General features: G+C 32.8%; 1 protein-coding gene across 2 annotated transcripts; it reads left to right on the top strand.

The window, feature by feature from the left end:
* Positions 1 to 2,623: 2,623 nt before the first annotated feature.
* Positions 2,624 to 11,363, top strand: UBP7 (ubiquitin carboxyl-terminal hydrolase). 2 transcript variants are annotated; one of them, XM_011010162.1, is made up of 18 exons: positions 2,624 to 2,791; positions 3,488 to 3,633; positions 3,840 to 3,875; positions 3,970 to 4,077; positions 5,541 to 5,641; positions 5,751 to 5,874; positions 6,749 to 6,808; positions 6,897 to 6,964; positions 7,229 to 7,279; positions 7,479 to 7,587; positions 9,065 to 9,153; positions 9,442 to 9,511; positions 9,706 to 9,786; positions 9,890 to 9,985; positions 10,079 to 10,127; positions 10,622 to 10,729; positions 10,810 to 10,884; positions 11,053 to 11,363. In XM_011010162.1, exons 1-18 carry the CDS (start codon positions 2,782 to 2,784, stop codon positions 11,106 to 11,108), a joined length of 1,437 nt encoding a protein of 478 aa, XP_011008464.1. In that variant the 5' UTR covers positions 2,624 to 2,781; the 3' UTR covers positions 11,109 to 11,363. The 2 variants fall into 2 exon arrangements, with proteins under 2 accessions (XP_011008464.1, XP_011008463.1); XM_011010161.1 differs by having other exon boundaries at positions 2,625 to 2,791; positions 10,610 to 10,729.
* Positions 11,364 to 12,645: the final 1,282 nt, after the last annotated feature.

The raw sequence follows: 12,645 nt of genomic DNA on the forward strand, positions 1-12,645 counted from the left end.
TAACCGACACCTGAGCTATGAAAGGAACTTGATTTGTTGTTAACATAAGTTATAATCATGAATGCCTGACCACATTTACAAGTATTAGTATTATTCAAATAAGATAATTAATGTAATTATGTTAAGAATTTATAACCTAATTGGAACCTTCTTTATGTATGGTTTTCAAAATTGAAACCTTCTTTATGTATGGTTTTCAATTGAATAATAAGAGTTTATATTATACTTATAGGATATACCATTAATGGATCCTTTAACCTTGATAATTATTGTTATTATTGTTTAATTATTACGTTAATCTTCCATCTCAATGTTCTCATTAACTTCTTCTTGATTAATATTATTATGATTGTTGTTGTTGTTGTTGTTATTGTTGTTGTTGTGTTATTGTTAATTATAATTTATACAATTAATCTTCCTGTGGTTCGATCCCAGTCTTGCTAGGTTATTTATTACTTTGACACTCCTATACTTAGGAGAAGACATCAATCTTTTGGTCGTGTCAACTGATATGGATCCATTTGTATTTAAATCTAAAATAAATTAAATAGGCCCAAAAAAATGTTAAAACAATAAAAATATACTAGTTCAACTCTTATACCAAAGTTGCCACACATATAAGAATAAAATAACCTCAAATAAGAGAAATTCCCTAGCTTAAATAATTTTATAGCTAAAATCAAATCCTAGAAAGGCTAGGTTAACAATTTTTTTCCCTTAGAAATCCTATATAAGTTAGAAGAATCAAATCTAAAATTGTTGTCGTTATGTTTCCTTCTTTAGCTAAGAAAATTTAATTGTTGTTTTAAATAATTCTTCCAATGTAAGGAAAGTTGTTGCCCCTAGTAATCCTTTTTGTAGGACTAGAAAACTCTTTAAAATAAGTTGTTGAATATCCTTATATTATTAGGAAAATAAACATTTCCAAATAAGAAATCCATAAGTTAAAAAGCAACAAATAACAAAACATGTATTACACTTTCTAACCTATACTACAATGCCTTTTCTGAACTTTGATTGACATGAAATTTTAATTTAATATAAAAAAATATCTCTACAAACTTATAATCAGATTCTAGCCCTATTTAGTAGACAGAATGAGAGTTATGTTTGGTAAAGTAAAATTAGACAATAGAAAACAACATTACAATAAAATCTGAATTTAATTGTTCAATCCTTGCGTGGATAGTATAAGACTTACAATTAGTTTAGTTTTATGAGGTTACTATCTACATCCTTTTAAGATTAAGTTCCTAACTATAATTTCTCCTTATTTGAAAAGAAGAAACAAATAACAGATATCATAATTAATTAGGGAATTAATAATTAGTCAACTAATTAGTCAATAATGGTAACACAAATATTTGTTTGAATAACAACCCAATATATGACTTATATCTTCGAATTCACAAGGCAATACCCTCGAACAAGCTTATACCCCCCCCCCCCGAATCCACAAGTTCACTCCTTTAGACATGATTTTATAGATTTGAATCCATAATGACCGAACATTAAACATAGTTGATGTATATCAATCCAGTTGTTACAATCAAACGAGAGAGGGGATGATGCGATCAAAATTACATTAAATGATTTTTCAGAAGTTTTGCATGGACTAATTACAAAATTAAAGACAAAGAAGCTTAAAGATACATTCAATAAATTTATTCAAAATATCCGAGTTAAGGTGAATTTTAAAAAAGCCATACATTTAACAAGTGATGATAAAACCTTATTTAATTTAATTTATATACAAGAGGGTTTGATCTATCTACTCCATAGACTAATTAATATTAACAATTAAAGAATTATTTTTTCTAATACATACATAATTTTATGCTAATAAGCATATTTTTTTATTTGACTATTAGATCGAGCTAAAATTATACCAAAAAATCCTAAAAATTTTGTTTTGCATTGAGTTAAAATATCAAGTCAATCAAATATTTAGAAGGCCCTACGATAAGTGAGAACTAAATTAGTTTCTTAAGTTATTTAAGATTTTTTTTCTATTTTTTTTCTATTTTTTATATCTATTTTATTATTTTTCCAACATTGTTTTGGATATTTTTTTTTATTATAAATAAAATTATTTAGCTTGTATTTATTTCTTTTTAAGAATATTTTTTGTTCCAATAATTATTATTGTATGGATGAGATTTTGCTCATTTTTTTAGTTTTTTATTGAATTACTCTTATTTATCAAAAAATTAATATAATTTATAAAACACTTAATCAAATTTCATGGATATTTTATACTATTTACTTACGTATGTTTATAGATATTGAGTGATAATTTTTTTGATTATTTATAATTTTAATCTTTTAGTATAAATTATTATTATGTCAAACTTAAAAGTTTAAATTTAGTTTTTTTAAGAAGTAATTAATTGTTAATTTTTAAATATTTATATTTATGAGATTCATATTAAATATTATCCAATATATATTATATTATATTATATTTTAATTTATTAATTATATTTTATTAGAAAACATATTGATAATGTCTGGACACCTTTTTTATATTGAAAAAAATTATTTGACTCGTAATGCAGGACTGATTAATGATCTAGTTTGGACCTAAAGTGGATGTGGATCGAAATGAAACCCGGATTTGAATCCAGACCCGAAATCTCCTTCCTTAAAGCAAAACAAGCAAGTAAATCCAAGAATGAAACCCTTAAAATTCACGAAGCTGAGAGGTGTCCTTCTGCTCAAGCAAACTCGAACATAAAAGAAAAAATTGAAAAAGTATACACCATCAGAAACCCATCAACCATGTTGACAGGTATTTTGTTCAAAAAACCCATCATTGCAAAGCTTCGATTTTTTTATTTTTTTAAAATTTTTCGGAGGGTTTATTTTTGAATTTTATGAAGTGGGTTATCGCTGAATATCGGGTTTTGTTGATGAAAGATTTGTAAAACTTAGTGTCATTTATTATCTGGGTCGTTTTGTTATTGTGTTCTAATTATGACTGTATTAGTCTTATGATATTTGAGTAGAGAGAAACAAAGAACATCAAAGATAGCTATAAATTGATTAAAGCAATCAAGTAATTTTTTTTTTGCTAAGTTATGACAATCTTGAAACTCTTTTTAATAATAGATTATTTTCTGGGTTACATTGGTAATAAGTGATTAGGGTTTGTTGTGGAAAGGTGCCAGAAAACTGGCTGCAGGATTGTTGAAAAATTTTGAGGTTCAAACTAGAAGAAGCTTATAGAAATTTTGGATTTTTAAACAAAAGAAAATGCAAGAGAAGGAAGGACCCACTCAGCAAACTTCAAGTAGCTTGAGATTGAGACTTAGCAAACATTCAATTCATTTGGGGTTCCTGGTTTTGAATGTTATTATGGTTACAATGTGCACTCTGTTTTCCTGTGTCTTTTAATTCATCTTTAGAATGTCTCAAGTTCAGTGCAAAATCTGAGCTGTACCTTTTCAGCTATCATTTTCATTTGTTTTTCAATGAATTGGCTCAGTGAGTGTAAAATGGCTAAAGGAGGTGTTTCCAAAAGTGGAAATTGACACAAGCCAGCCCCCTTACGTTTTCAAATGCCAGCTGTATGATTTGACTGGAGTGCCCCCCGAGAGGCAGAAGATCATGGTTAAGGGTGGTTTGTTGAAGGTAAATAGATGTTCTTCTAAATGTACCAGAATATGTTAATTAATTGCTTTCTTTGGTCTATGTGGTTCATGACATTTTAATGGTCACTTTGTGGTCTACGTGATTCCTGGCATTTTAATGGTCACATTGTAGGTGTTATTAGGAATCTGTTGTCTTTTGATAAACTTGAACAGTGCCTGCTTTAACTTCATTGATTAACAATGCAGGATGATGCTGATTGGGCAACGTTAGGAGTGAAGGAGGTAAGATTCTTTATGACTATTTCGCAACTACACAACTCTTATTCTTGTGTAACATGATGTAAATAATGGTGTATCTACTTAAACATTTTTCTAGGGACAAAAAATGATGATGATGGGCACCGCTGATGAGATTGTGAAGGCCCCAGAGAAAGGCCCTATTTTTATGGAAGATCTTCCAGAAGAAGAACAAGTGGTTGCTCTGGTATTTTTCTTCAACCCTCTTCTCCACATGACTTGTGAATTCATGGCATGCCACTTCACATACAACCTGCTAATTGATGTAGAAAATTGACATATCATAATTTATATACTGCTGACAAATGAAAATTATTAACTTTCACCTTTTAAGGCATTAATAATTTTTCTTTTTTGTTTGTTTCTTTTATTATTTTTGGATAACTTAAGGGAGGTTGATGAAACAGCTTCCAAATGATTAGGTTCTGAAGCTAATATGAGCCTTTCATACAAGTGGTTGATTATAGAGATACTTACTGCACACACTAATTAAGCACAGATGCTCATTCTTTTCTCTAATTGTTTCTACCTTCTCCTTTGTTCTCTCCTTTATTCTGTTGTATCAAACAAGCTCCTGGATTGTAGGATCCACTGAAATGTGACATGGACCTGTCTGCGTTTCCTTTTAAAGCTCTTCTTAATAGTAATTATTTATTGGACATGAAGAACTTGCTTATTATAATATTCTTACCGGCCTATCCATCCTAAAATTCAATCTGTTGTTGTTTCTTTCTTTGAGACTTGTGATAATTCCAAGCAAGCAGATAATTGCTGCACGAGCTGAGCCTTGACTGATAAATGACTAATTAAGCCATGCTTTCATGGTCCAAGAAAAGCAATGGTTTACTGTTTGCACCTTTGGCTAGGCTTGGCCTAGTTGAATGCTTCATCTCCATTCCCAAGCCGTTATTTATCAGTGTGGCTTCATACTAATCATATGTTGTGCTTTTGATTTGCTACCAAACTGTGTAAGTTGCAGTGTTGCTCACCAAAGAACTGGGAAAAGTGAAAGTGAAGAGGATGGCAATGCAGAAAAGATCTTCTATCTGCTCTGAAATAATATCAACAAAAAGAAAAGGAAAAAAGAGAGGAGAGATTAATAACCAGAATAGGGCTCATATCTTATTTGGAATATGCCTGTAAATTCATTCATCAATGGCACATGCACACTGATTATCCTTATAGGAAGGCTATGGCTCTTATTGTGATTAGCATGTCCATTTTCATTGCCTCTGTGTTTTGCAAGGTCCATTTTCATCCAATGGATAAAGCATAGAATTTATGACCCTTGTTTATGCATCCTGTACATGATTGACTTTCAGTTTGAATGCCATTGTCCTGGTTGAAGGCAAAAGTGAAACACTGGATCATGCAATGACCAGTGAATATCTAGTACTGTATATTTATTTTCTTTCTTCCTTCATTTTTATGTCACCAGATATTTCTCATCGATTCTTTTTTGCTGTGCATGTTTTTCCTATTTGTGACCTTATCTCTTTGAAGTTGTGCAGTTTAAAAGTAGTGCTTTCCATTTCATGGACTTCAAGTTTATTGTGAAAAACTTTGTTTTTATTTTAATGATATTTTCTCACATAATATTCTTGTTTCACTCTAATGCTAGTATTTTGCTAAATTTGTTTCTGCTGATAGGGCCACACAGCTGGCCTTTTTAATCTAGGGAACACTTGCTACATGAACTCGACAGTACAATGCTTGCATTCTGTTCCAGAGTTGAAGTCTGCTTTATCCAAGTGAATTCTCTTACTTTTTGAATGTCTCAGAAACTAGTTTCAAGTTGCAGATCAGAAGTGCACATTTTTTTTCCACTGAAATACTGTTATCAATGTGAAATTTGGTCAGCTATCCATCTCAAAAAAGCAGTGATCTGGATCAGACATCTCATATGCTGACAGCTGCAACTCGAGAACTATTTAATGAGCTCGATAAAAGTGTCAAGCCTGTGGCACCTATGCAGTTCTGGATGGTTTGTGCTCTGCTCCTGCCTTATTTGCAGTATTTTTTGATGTGTGCTATTTGGGAATCTTTTAGCAATATGAACGGGATAAACTCCTACTAATAAATGTTGGATGCTCCTTTTTAAACATATTATCATGTAACAAGCTCACATATTTGAAGTCTTACTAGTTTGAGCTGAAGAAATGTATTCTAGATACTAGCATGTTGTAGCAGCAAAGAACACTGATTCATGGATTTTAATGTTGATCTTATTGATTAGGACTTTCACATTAGCCATTCCATGCTTAATGTCGTGCAAAAATCTTCCTCTTTGGTGAATTCTGTAAAATGCTTTTACACAGTATTGGCATGCTCAAGTTTAGTTCCTAATGGCATACAAAACTATTTATCTGTAATGTCGCAAACTCTTACACATTTAGTTCCTAACAAGTTGTCATGTATGTGAAGTTTTACTAATTTGTGCTGAAGAAATGTATTCTGGATACTGGCATGTTGTAGAGGCAAAGAACACTGATTTATGGATGTTAATGTTGATCTTATTGATTAGGACTTTCACATTAGCCATTCCATGCTTAATGTTGTGCAAAAATCTTCCTCTTTGGTGAATTCTGTAAAATTTTTTTACACAGTATTGACATTCCTAGGTTTAGTTCCTAATGGCATACAAAACCATTTGCCTGTAATGTTGCAAATTCTTACACGTTATTGTCATAATTAGGTTTTCAGTTTTGCAGTCTGTCAATTGATTTTTACCTCAATAAGCCTATATTTGAATTTTGGCATACCATGAATTTACAGTAGTTGCTGTATTGCACTTTGATTGTTTGGAAATAGGGGGAAAAGGAATACCACATTTTTACTCTTCCCATTTACTTTTGCAGGTATTGCGCAAAAAGTATCCACAATTTGGCCAGTTGCATAATGGAGTCTACATGCAGCAGGTTTTTCAAAAAAATCAATATGCTTGTCATAGCAGTTGTATTAATATAATTTGTTGTAATATTGGTCTATGCATTTTGAGATATACAGGATGCTGAAGAATGTTGGACACAGCTTTTATACACCCTCTCACAGTCACTTAGATCACCGAGTCCCAGGTAGTTTGGTTTGTGTTTATGCACATTTATTGGTTGATTCAGCTTCATAGACCATAGAAGCATGCATTGCTACATAATTGATGTCCTCAAAACTTTTACTCCATTGCAGTTTGGAATATGGCTAGAACTTTCATTGGAGATTGTTTTTGCTCAAGTATAATGTCTTATGTAGAACTTTTTGGCTTAGATATTGTTGCATTATTCAGAATGCTAGCTTCCTGCCACTGATATTCAACTTATTGATTTAATCTTCTAACTTGGCAGTCAAAATCCAGATACAATTAAGGAACTTTTTGGCATTGAACTTGTAAGCAGGTGGCTATCTTCAACTTTTTTTTCCTCAGCAGTTGGATTATAGCTAATGTTACATGAAGCAAAAGAATTAGTATTAGAATTTCTAATCTTCTATTTACTGTTGGATTGCTGTTGATGTTTTTTAAATGATTATGAGTGTTTCCATTTTGCCAAGGACAACTACCTTTGATAAATTCTGTATATAATATTGGGTTGCTAGGGTACATTGCCAAGAAAGTGGTGAAGAAAGCTCAGAGACAGAATCAGTTTACTCACTGAAGTGCCACATATCTCAAGAGGTGAACCATTTGCATGAAGGGCTGAAGCATGTAAGATTTGCTAATTATTCTTTTATCAGGATTCCGTTCTTTTCCTTTTACTTGATTTTAGTGTGTTGAATGACTTATGCATTCCTTTGCAGTAGTCTGGTTTGTGCTTGCACTTGACTAGATCTTGATAATCATTTGTCTCTTATGGATGCTTTTGCACAATGAATTTGATTCCACTTCTTTGTATCTCAATTGAACAGACCCAAATGCAAGTGTAGAGCCATCCCCCAAAACTTTAAGCAACTCGTTTTACCCTTGACCATATGTACCCAGAAAAAGAAAAAAGAAATTCAACAATTGAAAGATCCGAGTTAAATACAATATTTCATCCTATTTAAAATTGAATCAATCGTAGAAGCCAAATGCATCTGCTCATAATGGCATGAAAACTTATAATTGAATATTACTATTCTTCAAAATTATTTTTCAAAGATAAAATAATCCTGTCTTTGGAATAAGAACACTTATATATAGTCTTGCAAAATGAGCAGCAAAAACAAGCTTGAAATGTTAAATTATTGATATCTTAATCCTGTAATTCAAGCAAAATTTCTTGCTTCATCCTTGCTACTTTACCAACTATAACATTACTTTGTTGGGAACTGTTATAACATTAAACGGTAATTGTCCATGTGTTGGAGGGTATGATTATAGAAGATTCTAGTTATTGATAAATATCAACAGTACCTTCTCAAGTTTAGGCCATTGCCTTTTCAGTTCTCTCTTGCATAATTTCTGCATGCCAATCTTCCGGTTCCTAACTAAGGTTTGTCTTCCATGGATTTATAACATTTTAGTTCCAGTCTCCCACCATGGCAAATATAATACAACAACGACCAAGCCTCAATCCGGAACTAGTTGGGCAGGCTATCTGGTTTTTCCTGTGCCATCCTGCATGATCACACACCAAAGTGGCCTCAAAAGCTTCATAGCCAGTGTTTGTGCTTGCATTTGTAGTTGTATAACCTTATTGTCGAGGATTTTTTCATGATTATGATGGCTGGCTTATCATCTGAAAGTAAAAATAATTGGATTTTAGTTGACAAGGCAACCATTTGGAAGCACTAGGTTCTTGATAATAGAGATCTTTGTAAATTCTAAAATAATTGGTAGAACTCTTATAATGGCCGTCTAACAATTCTTACAATGGACTTTTATTTAGATGCTTAAATAAAAATAAATGGAAATGCTTTTTATCAACCAGTGGCTAATGATTCCAAAGCTAGTAGCGAACCTATAAATGCAGCTAATCTAGCTGATTTCTCTGGTTCTTTTCATAAAACTCGCTTTCTGTTCTGAGCCAATTTCACCACTTGGTCCGTTGTATTTTATGGCATCACTAGATTCACTACCTATCACTTTCTTCTCTGCAATGTATAAATAATTTGTGTGTTTCATTGTGTGTGCATTTGTTTTTGCGTGTGCATGGTTCGAAATTACTTGAAAATTATGTTATCATTAATCTTACTGTTTATAGGGTTTGAAGTCTGAATTGGAGAAGGCTTCTCCTTCCTTGGGCCGTAGTGCAATTTACCTGAAAGAGTCCTGTATTAATGCCTTGCCGAGGTAGCAACATTCCTGGCTTTCTCTAAATTCTTGTTTCCCTTTTTATTACTTTTGAATTTACAAGTTGCAACCATTTGAATCTCAATCACAGGATCCAAGTAATATGGGGATCTTCCTACTCATTGCTTGACTTTTGTGAGGATTTGAGATGTTAATTTACTATTTTTCTGCATCAGTGTGGATCCCTTTTTTTTTTTTTTTGTTTTCCCTGCTAATACTTTATATTTTCAGTTTTAAAAACTTCCACTTAAAAGAATGAATTTCTGACTTCACATATTTGATTTCTAGGTACCTAACTGTTCAGTTTGTTCGTTTTTTCTGGAAGAGGGAATCAAATCAAAAGGCTAAGATTTTACGGGTAATAGTGGTTTCTTTTCTTCTTTCTGTTACCCATGAGAAGTGACTTAAAAAGTTCTGTTCTGTTTGTGTGGTTGTTCAAAAGCTTGTTTAATTTAAGGGATTGAATGCTCTGTTTGCCCAAAAAAATAGTAAAAGCTGTAGGTTTTAATATTCGTGTTGATATATCCTTTTTAAAATAACTGTCTTTCTTAGAAAGTGGATTACCCATTGGAACTGGATGTATACGATTTTTGCTCAGATGATCTTCGCAAAAAATTAGAAGCACCTCGCCAGGTATATTTTAGCCTTTTGTTTTGGTGGAGTTCAGAAAATATCTAAGGGTGCATAAGTTTAGGTGATGGTTCGTTATGACTGTTCTTAACATCCCATAATACAGATTTTAAGAGATGAGGAGGGTAAAAAGGCTGGTTTGAAAGCCACAGTGAAGAGCTCTAGCTCAAAGGACAATGATGCCAAGATGACTGATGTGGAGGTTAGTAGATGCTTGAGATTTGAATGCATATATGAATAGATAAGCCCAATGAATATGCTTGGTATATCTTACCCTTTTTTTCCCCCTGTTTAGGGACCATCAAATGAGAGTGTAAAAACATCAAATTCTACCTCTGGAGAAGGTAAAATCTTCTAAATTTCTCCTGCTCATGATTGAAGCTTCTCTTTTTGGTATTTTAATTTTTTATATTGAGGGTCTCCTGTAGATGCTTTGTGTTTGACTTCCAATGGACTGTTCTTGCAGTTCAAATTGATAATGTGTGTTACTGTTGTCTCTGGGTGTGCTTCCTGGATTTTGTGGAAGACTTTGGGCCCAGTGATGGCTTATTGTGCATATAAGAGGATATAGCAGCCTTCATTGTATTTGATTTTTCAAAGTTAATTCTACCAGTACTGCATGTTTTTTTGGAGACGCTAAATATACAGGAAACTGATTATATTCATTAAATTAAGGTGTAAATGACTGATTTTTATTTTGCTACTTTCCTCTCCCAAAGTTGTCTTCCCTGGGGAATGCACACAGTTTCATGTTCTAATACTTGAGGTTGCACTGCTGGTGCCTCCATGAAAGTTCATGCTCTAATGTTCTTGCTTTCTGCCCCAGGTGGTTCTTCAGACAAAGAATCACATTTAACTGGAATATATGATTTGGTTGCTGTGCTTACCCACAAGGGAAGGAGTGCTGATTCAGGGCATTATGTTGCATGGGTCAAGCAAGAAAGTGGTAAGTTCTCTGTCAAGTTTGTCAGTGTATTTGGATCAACCCCAATTTTTCAATTGATGTGTACTAAATTTTCATCCCAGGGAAATGGATTGAGTATGATGATGATAATCCTATTCCACAACGAGAGGAAGATATAACTAAGCTCTCTGGAGGAGGTAAGCTAGCCTGAATGAAATGATGATCTTATGTGGTGGAAAAAATTGCTATACTTATTCTTGCTTATTTTCCTTGTGACATTCCTGTTAGCAACTGCCATTCTATTCATCAAGAAAAAAACTGTTTATTATTTCCTTTACTAAGTATTTCTATCCTTTGATCTTTAGGTGATTGGCATATGGCATACATTTGTATGTACAAGGCACGAGCTTTCCCAGTGTAATTTTTGTAATCCCATCATCTTTATATTCAACAAGTCACCACAGGATTTATTTGTAGATCCAGATTGTGAATTGGACAACAGAGTTTTACAGAATTGGATTTGTTGTACTTTAGAAGTTGTCTTAAGCATGTGTTATGACCACCTGCAATAATTAATTGGCTGTGAATTTTCTTACAATGAGTTTCTTTTCAGTTTAATCTCATGTCAGTTCCTGGTGACTTATGGAATGAAAATAGAATTTTTATTGTTTGGCAATGTCTATGATTTCAAACCTGTAGTTGTCGAGAACCCCATTTCTCTGGTTAGCACGGCTATGTCAAACTTTGAAAGGCTTCATGTATTGAAAAATGGTTGTCTAGGTTGGGACAGACAACCTTGTTGAAGGATGTTGGTTATGAGTGTTTTTAATGGAGTCTCTGGTTTTGACATCATAAGAAACAATGGTCTCAGCAAGGTTGTAAATATAATTTTGTTTTGGTTAAAATGGTCCGTATATCTTGTACTATTTTAAGAAATAAAATAAAGTGAAACAATTTGTATTTCATTCTAGATTGCATCGCCTTGGACTTTTACCCAAATTTTTGTTGCGATATTCTGGGTTTATTTCATTCATTTCGTCCCGAAACCAGCTTTAAAGCAGGAAGTCACTCATCTCAGACTCAGTTGCTCAGCAAAGCATCTCTACTGCATCGCACCTGCACAGCACACAATCAGTCTATACCAAAGGTGGCATAGGAGGGTTCTAGGTGTGCACCATTCAAGCATGAACAACATCTGAATTTCAATGACAGACAATAAAAGCCACACAAAAAGATCAATTTCCAGGTAAAATTAAGCCAAACACGTAATTACTCAAATGGCAACAAGGGATTTTAGCAACTCAACTTCCAAATACAAAATTAACTAAATTGAAACGAATGTGCATCATTCTCCCTAGTTATATCAAGAAGCAATCCTGGACACTAGCTGCTTTATATTGCGAATGGTTTCCCAGTTCCGGTGCTCACCCGCCAAAACCAGAAAAAAGGCAAAAAATGTTTGTCTGCACAGGATCGCTCCTCAATTTCTGTGTAAGAACCAAGTATAATAGAGTTCCACCATTATAAGAAGTTTCCCACGAGCATGAGAAAACAAGAATCCTGATAACGCTGGTTGCACCGTTATATTTGAAATCTCAGAGCAATTTCCATCAAGCAGATTGCCTTGCAAAGACCAAAATATTCCACAAGTCTGCAAACCATATCAACATTTTGTCAAACTACATTCACAAAAGTGACCACATAAAACAACCGTGTAATTCACACAAGCCATGGAAGGAATTGCTACTGAATCACATGATTGTTAGTCCTACATAACACCACAAGATCTACATTCTTATTTCTATATTAATGGTGAAGATGGTGTTTAATCTATTTTTCTTTTGTATTAAAACTTTTTACTTTTTTAATATATTGACATTTTGTTCGTGTTGAATTACTTTTTAATCTTGACTCTTGACTATTTAGGACTGTATTAAATTTTAAAATTATATTTAAAT

This window comes from Populus euphratica, unplaced genomic scaffold, assembly GCF_000495115.2.
Source record: "Populus euphratica unplaced genomic scaffold, PopEup_1.0 scaffold458.1, whole genome shotgun sequence".
Taxonomy (NCBI): domain Eukaryota; kingdom Viridiplantae; phylum Streptophyta; class Magnoliopsida; order Malpighiales; family Salicaceae; genus Populus; species Populus euphratica.

Coding starts and splice junctions, on each gene's coding strand:
- UBP7 (XM_011010161.1), top strand. Junction 5,875..6,748: donor CACCTATGCAGTTCTGGATG/GTTTGTGCTCTG, acceptor TTACTTTTGCAG/GTATTGCGCAAAAAGTATCC. Junction 9,787..9,889: donor AATTAGAAGCACCTCGCCAG/GTATATTTTAGC, acceptor CCCATAATACAG/ATTTTAAGAGATGAGGAGGG.